Source organism: Acartia tonsa, chromosome 10 (assembly GCF_053477335.1).
Source record: "Acartia tonsa isolate MP-2025a chromosome 10, ASM5347733v1, whole genome shotgun sequence".
NCBI classification, from domain to species: domain Eukaryota; kingdom Metazoa; phylum Arthropoda; class Copepoda; order Calanoida; family Acartiidae; genus Acartia; species Acartia tonsa.
This window is the reverse complement of record NC_137269.1, coordinates 48705806-48719594: the sequence shown is the minus strand read 5'-3', so window position 1 is coordinate 48719594 and position 13789 is coordinate 48705806. Positions and strand designations below refer to the sequence as shown.

Sequence of the window (13789 nt, the reverse complement as noted above, 5' to 3'; positions counted from 1 at the left end):
ATAGATAGGGTAGCTGCGCTGCTAAACAGAAAATGAGAATATTGTGGGTGTGACATATTTTAAAACAAGAATAAAGTCCATAAAAAATATAAATAAAAATTAATTTTTCTATTAATTTTACTGCTACAAATTTATACAACATGCTAAATTAATATACTTACCAAAATTTGGTCGAAAATTTTGGGCACTGGTAATTTGAATATCCCCTGCCTTCCTGGTATTATTAGAGTTTAAATAAAACTCTCCCTCTAAATCTTTTCTTGTAATTGAATCTAAGGCCTATAGAATAAATTTTGCGAGAAAAAAATATGAAAATAGGTATAAACTACATTTGTAAATACAACAATTTAATTTTAAATGAAATTAATTATTGTCCTAGATATGTTATTTAGTTTAGTAGAGGTATTCGGTTAATAACGTCCAAGCTTTTTTAAGGAGGGGGGGGGATTAAAAGGTTTGTAGAGGTTAATTTTTAAAAATTCAGGGGGTAAAATGAGGGGTTTAAAAAATTGATGAAAGAAAACAATAGTGATGTAAAGGGATAAGACAATAGCAGATAAATTGATGTACATCCCCAATGATGATGTACAAAATTACCCATTCTGTAGATTACAATTAAAGGTTGAAACGTTTAAAACTAAACTTAATGAACCAACTAATCAAAATTCAAATAAAGCCCCTGAAGTTGTTAAGCCAACGAATAAGAAAATGTTATTATAAAAATTGGGGACTGGTGTAATACCCCAATGTCTCCTCCCTCTAATTCTACTGTAAAAGTATAAAAATGTGTAAAATTTTAATTTGAATCTGTTTTATTCAGGTATGTATGTTTTTAGCATTAGATTAAAATCCTAAAATTCTTAGCCTAATTTTTTTATACATTTAAGAAAAATAAAATTTTAACATAAAAATGGCCATAAAACTTATACAAAATGAGGTATGTAAATCCTTATACTAAAGTAACAGGATGTTTGTCTGTCTGTGTATCTGTGTGTCTGTACCAAAGGATCTCTCTAACTCGCTAACCGATCGGGTTCTTCTTAACAGGGTAGATTCTCATAGGTCCTGGGAAAGTTTATAACTATTTTGGGGGAGGGAACCACTACCCTCCCAAGAGAAATCACAATAAAATCGAAGTGGCGCTGCGTAGAGACATTAATTTAACAGCTAATTGACCATAGACAAATTATTTCTCATATTAGATATTTAAAATAAAAAAAAAATTAAATGCGAAGCCGCTAGTGTAAATATTAGGTTAAAACAATAGAGAGGAGGGGTTAAATAAATGTATGTCCCCACCCCGTGGACTCTATGTCGGCTTTTGATTGGGTCTTTGAATATTAGCCAATAGCATCGGAAATATTAACACAGCTGAATTGAGTGCAGCAAGCAATCAATTTGATAGCAGACGAAAAAGGGCCTTACCACTGGATCCAGGTAGTTGTCTGGATATTTATTTTTCTTAGAGTAATTTAACCAATGAAACTAATTTTACACTTGTACTCAAATTATTCATTTCTTTAATATGTCAAAAAAATGTAAATTTGAAAAGGAGTAGAATTATACATCTTATTATTCAAAAAATGATTCAAGTTAAATGTAGAGAAAAAAGTGCAAAATTGAGCAGCGCACAGAGAAAAAAAAACAGGGAAAAAATGCATTAAACTATATTTTATACAACAAGGTACATAATGTAAAAAGGCAGCAGAGCTTTTTTTTTTGAAAAAAAAACGTTGGAAAATGGTTATTAGTTGGTTTATTTGCTCAAATAAATTACCAATATTTTAAATCCTATCTAAATATATAAAGTAGAAAGCTTAATTTTTGTCTGAAGCTTAAGATTTCAATAACTTTTGAATTGATTGAGTTCACTATTTTAGGCATAGGTCCCGGAAAGGTTTCAGGCTATTCATTTGAGTCTTGATGGCTCTTCGCTATATTTCTTCCTCCCCCCTACCCCTTAGAATACAGAGCCCTTAGATGCTAGGGGCGCAATCGCTACTAATCTATAATACAAAGTAGCTTGATGTCTGTCTGTCCGTCCGTCCGTCTACTGGGGCAACTGCCATTTTTTTTCCCGAAAATTTTGAAATTGATACTGGGGCAGCTCCAATTTTTTATATTTTTTATTTTATTTACCTCTTGGGGCAAAGCCCCTAGAGGCTAGGGGCGAAGCCGCTAGTATGTATAAAGAAGTAAGGCTTATTTAGCCAATATTACGTTAAGTTATTGCATTACAATTCAGTTCTTCAGTTTTGAAAGCTTCATACAGCTCCCATGAAGGTTTTTGGCTAATTTTAGGGAGAACAACATGTTAAGAATAGAACTAAAGAAAAATGAAAAACACATGGGGTGTTTATAAAGTAGCTTGGCTAATAAAAATAAGGAAATATGTTTGTTGAAGATGTTAAAAGTCCCTCCACAGATTATGACGTCATACGTTAGAATAACCAATGAGTGGTCAGCAAAATTTTACCATTGGACAATTGCAGTGTGGAATACTGGCCTCTCATTGGCTATTCTATCGTATGACGTCATAATCTGTGGAGGGACTTTAACCATCTTCATGTTTGTTTATCTTTACAACAGGGAAAAAGTACCATTACTTGGGTTCACAAAGATTATACAATAGATATATTAGAATAGATGTATAATAAGAGAGTTGCCACGTTCTCTCATATGACCTCTCAGGATTTAAATTTCATAATTTTTCATTTTTATATCCGTGAAAAGCTGTCTATAAAACGATGTGATAGTTAACTATTAACTAATTTTTATGTACAGTTCTAACCTGGGCTTAGCATTTGGAGCCGCGTAGCTGCCGGGCCTTGATTTTAACTATAAAATGCATCAAATTCAGCTCTAATTTTTACACTAGTCCCCAAAGTTTATATTGATATTTTCTTATTCGTTGGCTCTAAAACTTTGGGGACTTGAATTTTGATTGGTTGGTTTATTTTAAGTTGAGTGTCGTGTCTAAACGTTTCAACCACTAATTGTTATCTACAGAAGGGTTAATCTTGTGTATCATCATTGAGGATGGGCATTAATTAATTGTCTTATCCCTTTAGATCCCTGATGTTATCATAGTCCTCTATTCTGAATCTGTTTAAAGTGCACATATTTCAAATGTATTGTGTTCAATTTATATTTTATTGTAGCCTCAGTTTTTTCTTGTTTTTCGGATACCTCATTTGTTTTTAAATTCAAGGGCAGTAAAAATTTAATTTATTTTAAAAAGTAAAAATTGACATATTAATAATATAATTATAATATATTAGTTACTGTGATATATTATAAAATGCTCTAGATATTAAAGAGGATTATACCCATAAAGGCCAAAATCTTATTTGATATTTTCTTTTCTGATAGCACTAAGTGTCAGAAATGTCTTTAAGACTGTAAAGTAGACATTAAGATATATAAGTTGGAAATTTGAAATCTTCATCAAATTTTAAAGATTTTTTTTATAAAATTCGTTTTTTGTATAATTCTTTATCTAAAAGCGGAAATACAATTTAAGTTAATTAATTTTGACCAATAGGATAGGCGGATTGAATTATACAAAAATTTGTTTTTATAAAAAATCCTTTAATTTTAATGCAGATTTTAAATCTCCCTCTAACATTAAAATTCTTTCCAACTTATATATCTTAGTAGACATATTTTTTCATTTCCTAACAACGCATTTCCTTAAGTTTCAAGGCATTTTCTTCGACTATTTCTTCCCCCAAGAAGTCTTTTGCATCATTAGTTTGTCTCTCTCTATATATACTAGCGGCTACGCCCCTATATTTTTTCTAGGGGTGGTAGCGAAACCCTATTCCAAAATAGCTACAACTTTCCCAGGACCTACATAGTAAAGGATAACCATATTGGTTCGGCGGTTAGCGGAATTCTTTGGTTGAAACAGTCAGACAGATAGACATCCAGTTACTTTTATATAAGTATAAATTTATATGCCCATGTGCAGCAAATTTGTAAAATGTATAATACTGGACCCACTGAACTTATTATGTTTAATTACAAAAACCTGATCACATATTAACAAAGATCACAACATTCCAGCGGTAGAACAAACAAACATTTTCAAACCTATTTATAGAAAGGTTTTTTTTTATAAAAAAGGGCCTAACATATAACATATAAAACATATCTGGTAATATCAGTAACTTGAATTAGAAAAGGGTTTCATTTAATGTACTTCTGATTGTTTTTGTACTCTAATATACCAAAATCCATGGCTCTCTTAGTGTAAAGTATGAACAGGAAAGGAAGAAAAATGAAGCTGAAATTTTCAATGCATAAATAATGTTATTCCAGTTTAAACAACAGCTTCAAATTTTCAAATATGTATACATGCATCATTTTATAATATCAAAAAAATCTATTCAACTGTTGTTTACAGTTAAATATAAGTAGTAAATTTATGACTATTTTAGTCAGAAGCAGCTTATAGTGCCTATAAAAATAACATCATACCGGCCTACCATTGGTCAATTAAAATATATACTGGCCTGACATGGTTATTTTAGCCTGTGCATTGGCTGTCTATAATAACTATTCTATCTTTAACATGATAGAAATGAAGTTTTTGTCCAACAGAAAATTTCAATGCAATGATGAAGTTTTAACAAAGTTTTGTGTTCTTCACGTTTTAGTTTTGCCACGGAGGGAGGGATTGAAGAATGAAGGTTAGATTACCCCCCCCCCCCCCCATCCGATATTAACAAGCTTCAAGGCAGGATCTCCAATATGTGTTAGTTATCATACTATAGACAGCTTTCCGCGTAAAAAAAATGAAAACTATTAGATTAAATCCAGTTTTGGTAACCCCGGGGAAAATTGTCTAAAATAAGATGCTACATATGGTATTTCAGTATGACAGAGAACCGGTTCTAATCCAGAGGATATTAATCGGTTTGGAAGCCATACAGGAAAGATTGTAAATTATAGATCTATAGTATAGATGTATATACAGACAACTAACTCCCTTCCTTTTTCAAAGACCTCTTTCGTCTGCATCTAAATTATTTTCTTCTTCTTGGCTGTGTTATTATAAGCGACACCATTGGTTGATTTTCAATGACCCAATAGAAAGGTTGCACAATACGGTTGCAATGGGGATATACAGTTATTTAACCCTTACTCCCTCTAGTGTTTTACTCTAATGTTCTTTTCCTTTTTTAAAAAAAAGTTTGTTTGTAAGGTAATGTTATACGTGACAATTTTCTTTGTCCAGAAATGGAATGCCATAATCGTAAAATTTAACCCTATTTAACATTAAAGTTGTTATCTTATAACATTATCTTTAGATTTAATGTTATTGTTAATGTTAGATACAGTTTTGACCTCGTTAGGGCGGGATTTAAGTGATCATCTAGAGAATCCAGAGCACCATTCGCTCATAATGGGATGCGATACTCTAATACCCAAGGATACTTGCATGACTTTTGTCTAGAAGTCTTTACTAAGCAATGCAATGAACACCGTAAAAGTGTCTGAATATGACGTCAGAAAAAATTAACAATTAACCAATGAGAGGCCGCTATATATTTTACCATTGTGAATACTGGCTACTCATTGGTTAATTGTTAATTTTTTCTGACGTCATAGTCAGACACTTTTACGGTGTTCAATGCAATAATTTGCTTGTAAAATGAATATTTACTTTGCCCACAAGTTTACTAATCTAATTAACCAAACCATTAATAACTCTTGTAGAGTGTCAGAACTTAATAAGCAGAAATTTGTTGCAAAGTTGCTGAAATAAAGGATTCCTTGAAAGGACATACTTTCATTTTTAGGATTTGATAAAAGAGATGCTTAACTTACAATTTTTTATTTACTTATCCTAGGAACAATTATTCCAAAAAATCAGATGAATAAAATAATTTTATCATACAAAAAGTTTTTGTCAAAAAAGTTAAAATCAGCCTTTTTTATTTTTATTATAGAGTTGCTAAGTTTGAAATCGATAGGACATTTCTTACATGTGTAAATTGACGAAAAGATCTCTCATTTAAGGACAGACGTTCAGACCTTAATTATATAAAAGCTTTGCTTTTAAAAAGATATTGACTAGAAATGTAACGTCTTAATATCTAAGAAGGTATTAAATGCTTTGCCAAATACAGGATTACATTAAATATACGGCACATTGAGACTAATTTTCAATTTTTTATTGTCTAAATAAATTTATAATAATAATATGTTAACTAATTATAATCAAAGAATCGCATTAATATAAGTGATTTATAGCATCGTATTATAGACAGCTTTCCGTGGATAATAAAATGAAAATTTAGAAGCTTATAACCTTTTTTGTTAGCGCCGAGGTGCTGAAGGCTCAAGCTAACAAAACTAGTATTGTTTTCATGATTTTTATTTAAATTTAAATGGAAAATTGTCTGATTTTTTTCAGAATAGCTTAGAACAAGGTCTAATTCAGCGGATATTAATCGGTTTGGAAGTTATACTGTAAATAGCATTATACCTGTCCTCGTCCGAGTTTGAATTGCTCATCATCCGCTCATCTGAATCTCGTTCCATTGAGCTGCGGGCTGAAACTAGGAGAATAGTTAATTATTGCATCGTGTTATAGACAGCTTTCCGCGGATATAAAATTGCTCATTCGCTCATCAGAATCGCGTTCCACTGAGCTGCGGGATGAACCTAGGAGAAACAAGGATGACAACATCCATAAAAGCGAAGCACTGAAACGGTAGTACAAACGGACATGAACACTTGTATAGTGTCTAAACTGAATAATCAGAATATATAAGTATAAGAGTCGAAGCAAAATTGTAAGTAAATTTGTTGAAAAACTTCTTGATACAGGATAATGTTTATTGAGTTTATGGACATACTTACATTTTTAGGATTTGATTATAAAGTTGCTACGCTTAAAATATTGTTCTTTGTTGTCCCAAGAATCAATATACCAAAAATCAGATCAAACGGATAATTAGATCACATAAAAATTTGCTGTTGAAAAATTAGAAAAATCATTATGTTTAAAATGGACGTACGGACATTCTGGTAATGATTATAGAGTTGCTACGCTTTCTAAATCGTACCTAACTACTACAGGAATCACCATGCAAAGTTTGAAATCGATAGGACAATTCTAACATGCCTAAAATAACGAATAAAAGCTATCTATCTCGGACGGACGGACGTACGGACGGACGGACCGACCCTAATTATAGAAAAGCTACGCTTTTAAAAATCATAATATTAGTTTTGTTACCCAGGACCTTCGTAGATTTAAATCTAGTTTTTTTTTACAAATATAAAAATGTACAATCATAATATAAATACCAGTTTTTCTAGACCGTGCCTTGGGCATCCCGGGAATAACAAAACTGATTTTAATTATTTAATTTTTATATCCGCTGAAATAGAGTACGATTCGATAAATAACTATTCATATAATAATGAAAATGGATTTGGTAAAACGTGAAAATAAAACAAGTTTTATATAAGCGAAAGTGATATAATACCAAAGATGTCCAAGGTGGGGGGGGGGTAAAGTGGGAATTACCCCCCCCCCCCTAAACGAATTTGGGAGTGCCGTAGGCTTCGCGCGCATTTTTAATACTAAATGTTTAATAAAATTTAAATTACCCCCACCAAAAATTAAATTTTTTCTCCGGGGGTAAATTTTTTTGGGAGGGGGGGGGGTAATTTACACCCCCCCAAGCAAATTTTAACCCCGGGGTAAAAATTTTGGGGGTGGGGGGGGGGCAAAAAAAAATTGCGGCGCGATTCGCGTGTCATTTTACCCCAACCAAAAACAGAATTACCCCTTCCCCCCCAAAAAAAATACTAGGACGCCCCTGTATAATACCCCTTGAATTTAGAAACAATCCATGTTTAAATTAAACAAAATATACACAGGGATAAGACAATAAATAAAAAAATAATCTTCTACTCAATTCTTAACTGTGAATTTTTTTACACTCTACAAAGTGTCCTTAGGACGTCAATAGATCCATCACTTTTTAAGGTGTTTCCTTTCCCACTTCTCCTTTCATCTCTCCCATTTATGACGTCACACGGCTCATTTTTGGACACTTAATTTTCATTTTTTTCCTTAGATTAGTTTACATATATTGTTTAAAGAATTATCCCCTCCCTTTCCCTGAAACATAATTATTCTCATTTAGCTGTAGTATTTACTTAATCACACAGCTTTAAATCAGAGAGAAAGAGGACAATGTGCTGTTTATTACACTAGTCCCCAAAAGTTTTATAACGTTTCCTGATTTGTTGTCTTAACAACTTAAGGGTAAATTTTGATTTGTTGTTTTATTAAAATGAGTGTTCAAACGTTTCAACAACTTATTTTAATCACTAGAAGAGGTAAATTTTGTTGGATTATCATTGGGGATGTACATAAATTTATCGGCAATTGTCTTATCCCTTTAGATCCCTGGCTTTCAATTATGTACGGGACAGGTACGCTATTTCAGAGATATTATTCACTCTCAATTACAAGGATGACAACATCCATAAAAGCAAAGCACTAAAAATGTAGGACAAACGGACATTAACACTTGTATAGTGTCAGAACTGAATAATCAGAACCAAAAAGTATAAGAGTCGAAGCTAAATAAGAGTCGATACCAAATAATGTTTATGGACATACTTACATTTTTAGCTATCCGTTTCGGACGGACCGACCCTAATTATAGAAAAGCTTCGCTTTTAAAAATTGCAGGGTAAAATGAGGGGTTTCAAAGTATGAGGGGGGTAAACACCCTTATACCCCCCTTGGACGTCTATGGTCAATTACGTAATGCGGTGCTTATGCATGAATGCGAGCAGAAGGAGGGTGTAGGTGGGTTGCACCCCCTGGCAAAAAACTTTTTCACCCCTTCCCCCATCTCTTCACCCTTCTAAATAAGGGTCTACATCCCTCTGATACAGCCAAGGGGCAGAACAGAGGAAAAAAGTGAAACCCCCCTATTTAAAAAAAAAATTGCGCAATTCTTCTTTAACTTTGTTGATTATGTAGGGGTTGGGTACCAAGGGGGTGTATCTGCTCCTCTTGTTACAACCCCCTAACGTTAACACCCCCCTCGATTTTGTTTAAGGGGTTGTCAACAATCAAAAGGGGATGTCAAAATTTTCGCATGTGCTTTGCCCAACCTCCAAAACAAAACCTTGTGAACGCTACTGCAAAAATTCAATTAAGATTATTTTTAGTTGAAAATATGCAAACTACAAATGTCAATTTTATGATATGATTCAAAATTAATAATAAAAATTTTCAAATATTTAATCCTTTCCTTAAATACGTGAACAATTATAAATTTTGAAGCTTACATAACTATTTTTAGTTAAATCTAAAAGCAATCGTAAAAAGACAAATTTTAAATAGATTTTTTTCAAAATTTTTAAATCTACCTACATCTCGTTTCCGTTTTTGTTAAATAATCATTATTTTCACTTCTTGTTTTAGAATAGTTAAGGTGCTTTCATTCACCAAATTAATTTCATTTCAAATTGCTGAAAATTTAAATATTTTTGTTGCATAAAACATGTTTTGGGGTAATTTTCACTTTGAATTATTTGTCGTAATCCTAGTCCCTTGTCCCTGGAATAAATCAAACTAAATTTAATTTAAATATATCATTTTATTAATGTAAAAAGAATAAATTTTGTTAAAATACAATGTACTTTTTAAATCTAAAGTAGTTTTGAATTATGAAAATATGAAATAATGTAATTCAAAAACTACTTCAGATTTAAAAAAATAAAAAGTACATTTTTTTTTCAAAACAGTGTACTTTTAAAATCTGAAGTAGTTTTTAAATTACATTATGATATACTAGCGGCTTCGTTCCTAGCCTCTAGTATTTCTGGTGCTGCCATTTATTGTGAAGTAACTGCCTAAAAATATTTTTTTTTGAGGGGAATTTTCATTTTTTGAGTGGTTTGGGGTGTCCCACCCTCTAAGCAAATAGCTTAAAACCACCACAGGACCAATACCAGTTATATACCCTAAAGAGTAGAATCCGATCAGTTCAGTGGTTACCGAGATCTTAAGGGACGGACGGACATACATCATTCTACTTTGTATTATAGATTTGATTACCAAGTTTATTCAACATAAATATGGATAAATTTAAATTCTCATAAATCTTATGTATTTTATTTATAGCTTTTTTAAAGAGGTGGGTCAAATAAACATGAATGCATTTTAGATAATTAAAAAAAATATATGAATATCCAGGGTTTTTAAGGGTAAACAAACCATTCAAAACCGATAAAAGTAACCAAAGATTTTAAGCCAATGTATAAAAAAACATTGTTTGAAACTTTGGGTACCAGTGTAATTTACGGTCCAATGTCCCCTCCAACCCAGATGTCCATATTTCGGGATCTAAAGGGATAAGCCAATAGTCGATAATAGACAAAATTACCACTTCTGTAAATTACAATAAGTGGTTGAAATGTTTAGACACTCAACTTAATGATCCAACCAATCAAAATTCAATTAAAAGTCCCCAAAGTTGATAAGCCAACAAATAAGAAAATGTTAAAGTGTAATTGACAGCCCAATGTGCCCTCCAACCCTGCAGAATATCTGTCCATATTGCAGATTATATTTCTGTAATGAAATTACATAACACCACTTCAAAGAGAACTTTCTTTGAAATGCAACACTTCAAATCTACTCTCACTTATTTACTCATGTTTATTTATTCATCGCTTCGTACTATAGATAGATTTTCGCGGATAATAAAATAAAAATATAAGATTAAAACCATTTTTATTTTAATAGTCCTAGAAAATTGTCTGTGATACATTGCAATATATGATTTTTTTAGTATGTCTGAGAACCAGTTCTAATCCACCGGATATTAAACGGTTTAAAGGACATACTGGAATAGTTATTTCTCGCATCGTATTATAAACGGCTTTCCGCGGTTATATAATGTACAATTATAAGATTAAAACTAGTTTTTTAGCCCCGAGGTGCCGAAGGCATCGTCTTAAAAAACTGGTTTTAATCTTTTGATTGTACATTTTTATATTCGTAGAAAGCTGGATATAATACGATGCTAGACATAGTTTTTTCGTATGGATTAGAACCGGTTCCTATCCACCGGATTCGAATGAGCACGAGAAACATTTTTACCTGTATTTGAATTGGAGTTTGCTTGTGAGGAACACTTTTGGCTGCTAGGACTCATCTGAAAAAATATATTGAAAATTATCCTGGCTTCAAACTAATGTTGGGCCGGATACTTTTTTGACCGGATACCGGATATCCGGCTGATTTCTAATGCCGGATATCCGGTTCCGGCCGGATATCTGGCCAACGTTCGATATCTGGCCGGATAACCGGATATCCGGCGTCAAAAATCAGCCGGATATCATGTAACTGGATAGTTTTAATATCCGGTAACCGGCCGGATATTGAAAATGAAAATAATATAGTGTTATAAATACACGTATTTCATATAAATAATTTACCAATTACAACCACTTTATATCCTTTCTTCCTCCTTCTCCCTTGGGAGTTTTTAAAGAGCTCTCAGGGATCTAAAGGGATAAGACAATGGCCGATTAATTGATATACATTCCAATGATGATGACATGTCTTTCCGTAGATTATAATTAGTGGTTTAAATGTTTGTACACTCAACTTAATGAAACAACAAATTAAATTTTATAAAACTTGTTGAGCCATAAGACAATGTTATTATAAAACTTTGGGGACTAGCCCAAAACCCCTTAAAGAGCTCTTCTCTAAAAAAATGGAATTGAGATTAATTTACACAAATGTACAATTTAGCACTAGAAAGATTAGCATTAACATTATTGGATGTTTTTTGAACAACATGAAATAATTCGAAGATTTTTTTTCTTTTTTTGTTCAAAGATTTTTTTGTAAAATATTTGAGGCTAAAGACTTGGAGAGATGGATATGAACCTCTACCCCTCTACACCCTCTTTGACATGGGTTTCTAGGCCCCCATGAAACAGCTTCTACCACTGCTAAAGGGGGTGTCAAAAAACACTGTGAACGTCACTGTTAAAGAACATTTAAAGCCATTAAAATTGAAACATATATTAAACATTTTTAAAAAATAATATATTTGTAAATTGTGTGTGTGTTGTTTGTAGTTAATATCTTAGTGATAATGGAAAACACATTTAAAAGAAAAGAACGCGTAGAAAGAAACTATTGTTTCCAAATAATTACATCAACTAATACCAGGGATCTAGGGAATGACAAAGGCCAAATTACTGCAAAATTGTGTAAAAAGTCATCCATGTGACGTCATAAAAATGAGGGACTATCCATCTCTTTCCCACTACTCCTCTTCATTTCTATGACGTTACATGGATAATTTTTGACACAATTTTGACACAATTTGAGCTTTGTCTGGGATACACCACGGGATCTTACTCTAATAACCAACCCTTTGATTACACGACAGTTGTCTTAAAAGTCCTAACTGTGCATTGTAATGAGTTGCGCCTGTTTTGGGCCCCGACGACGAGAGGATGCACTAAATGTTGAGGTCGAAGGCAGGGACCTAGGGATAGTATCAGCAAGTTAAAACTAACGTTTTAAACTTAAATTTTAGATTAAATTTTACTTTTAAAAATTTTGAGGTTGTTTTGGCAAAATTTCTATTACCCCAAAAAATTTGTTTATTAGGCCAATGGATATATTATAACTTGGATATTACACCAGATTTTCATGTTTTCTTATAACGTAATACTTGCAGCGGGCTAACATACCAATTCACGCCCTTTACCCTATCTCTTTACCCTCCTACTGGATGAACAAACTGACCAATAATCGAATTCTATGAGAGCGAGCTAAATTGACGACACTTTTACCCTGTCTTAATATCCATGTATATTCTACATCCATTACTATGCCTCTCAAACTAGACCTGAGGTGGATTCTTAAAAATAATTAGGGTCGCTTAGTGAGGCAAACTTATTTTTAAAATCCTCCAAAATCACATAAAAATCTACAAAAATTAAACAAAATCTTAAATTAATAACCCTTCTATGATTTCATTTAATTTTTGTAGATTTTTTATGCGCGATTTTGGAGGATTTTTCACAAAAAAATTTAGCGAGCCTCACTAATTTATGTGAGCCAAAAATTTGTTTAAGAATTCCCCTCTATTTAGTTGAAATAATTGGCCATTATGATATCCACGTATTCCTGATTAATAGAGAAATCAATTACATTTATTACTGTTAAGAGTTCCTAATAGTCTTTTATTTTCTTGCAAAGGGCATTGCAGTTAAATTTTATATCCTTTTTTAAAGCAACATTTATTTTACAGAATAGGCAGGTTTTCTTTGCATCTAACTTTTTCATATGTTTGGCATTGCAATTTACAATAACATGGCTTCAAAAACCGAGTAATATCCGCTTGATTAGAACCGGTTCTGATCCATATTAAAAAATCATGTGTATCATCATATTACAGGCAATTTTCCTCGAAAACTAAATTAAAATAAAATATAAAATTTTGTTAGCTTGGGCCTATTGCCCCCCCAGGGCTAACAAATCTAGTTTTAATCTTCTATTTTTTTCATTAAAGTATCTGCAAAAAGTTGTCTATAATACGATGCAAAAAAAAAACTATTATTCCTTCACTTTTCCTTATTTATATGACATTTTAACCATTGTTAAAAATACATTAAATGGTTGTTCTTTAAGAATTGTATAGAGTTTGATGATTTTTTAAATGTAAAAACTAGGGCTAAAATCATTAGGTCTAATTGTTTAAAACTTCGA

General features: G+C 32.1%; 1 protein-coding gene across 1 annotated transcript in view; it reads right to left on the bottom strand.

Annotated features, from left to right (window-relative positions):
* LOC145330229 (uncharacterized) overlaps positions 1–13789 on the bottom strand; it is a 158196-nt gene that overhangs the window by 29171 nt on the left and 115236 nt on the right. Inside the window, exons 17-18 of the mRNA XM_080174839.1 lie at positions 11153–11207; positions 6497–6569 (exon numbers count right to left, since the gene is read on the bottom strand). Coding sequence (XP_080030965.1) covers positions 6497–6569; positions 11153–11207 — 128 coding nt within the window. The remainder of the gene's footprint in view (positions 1–6496; positions 6570–11152; positions 11208–13789) is intronic.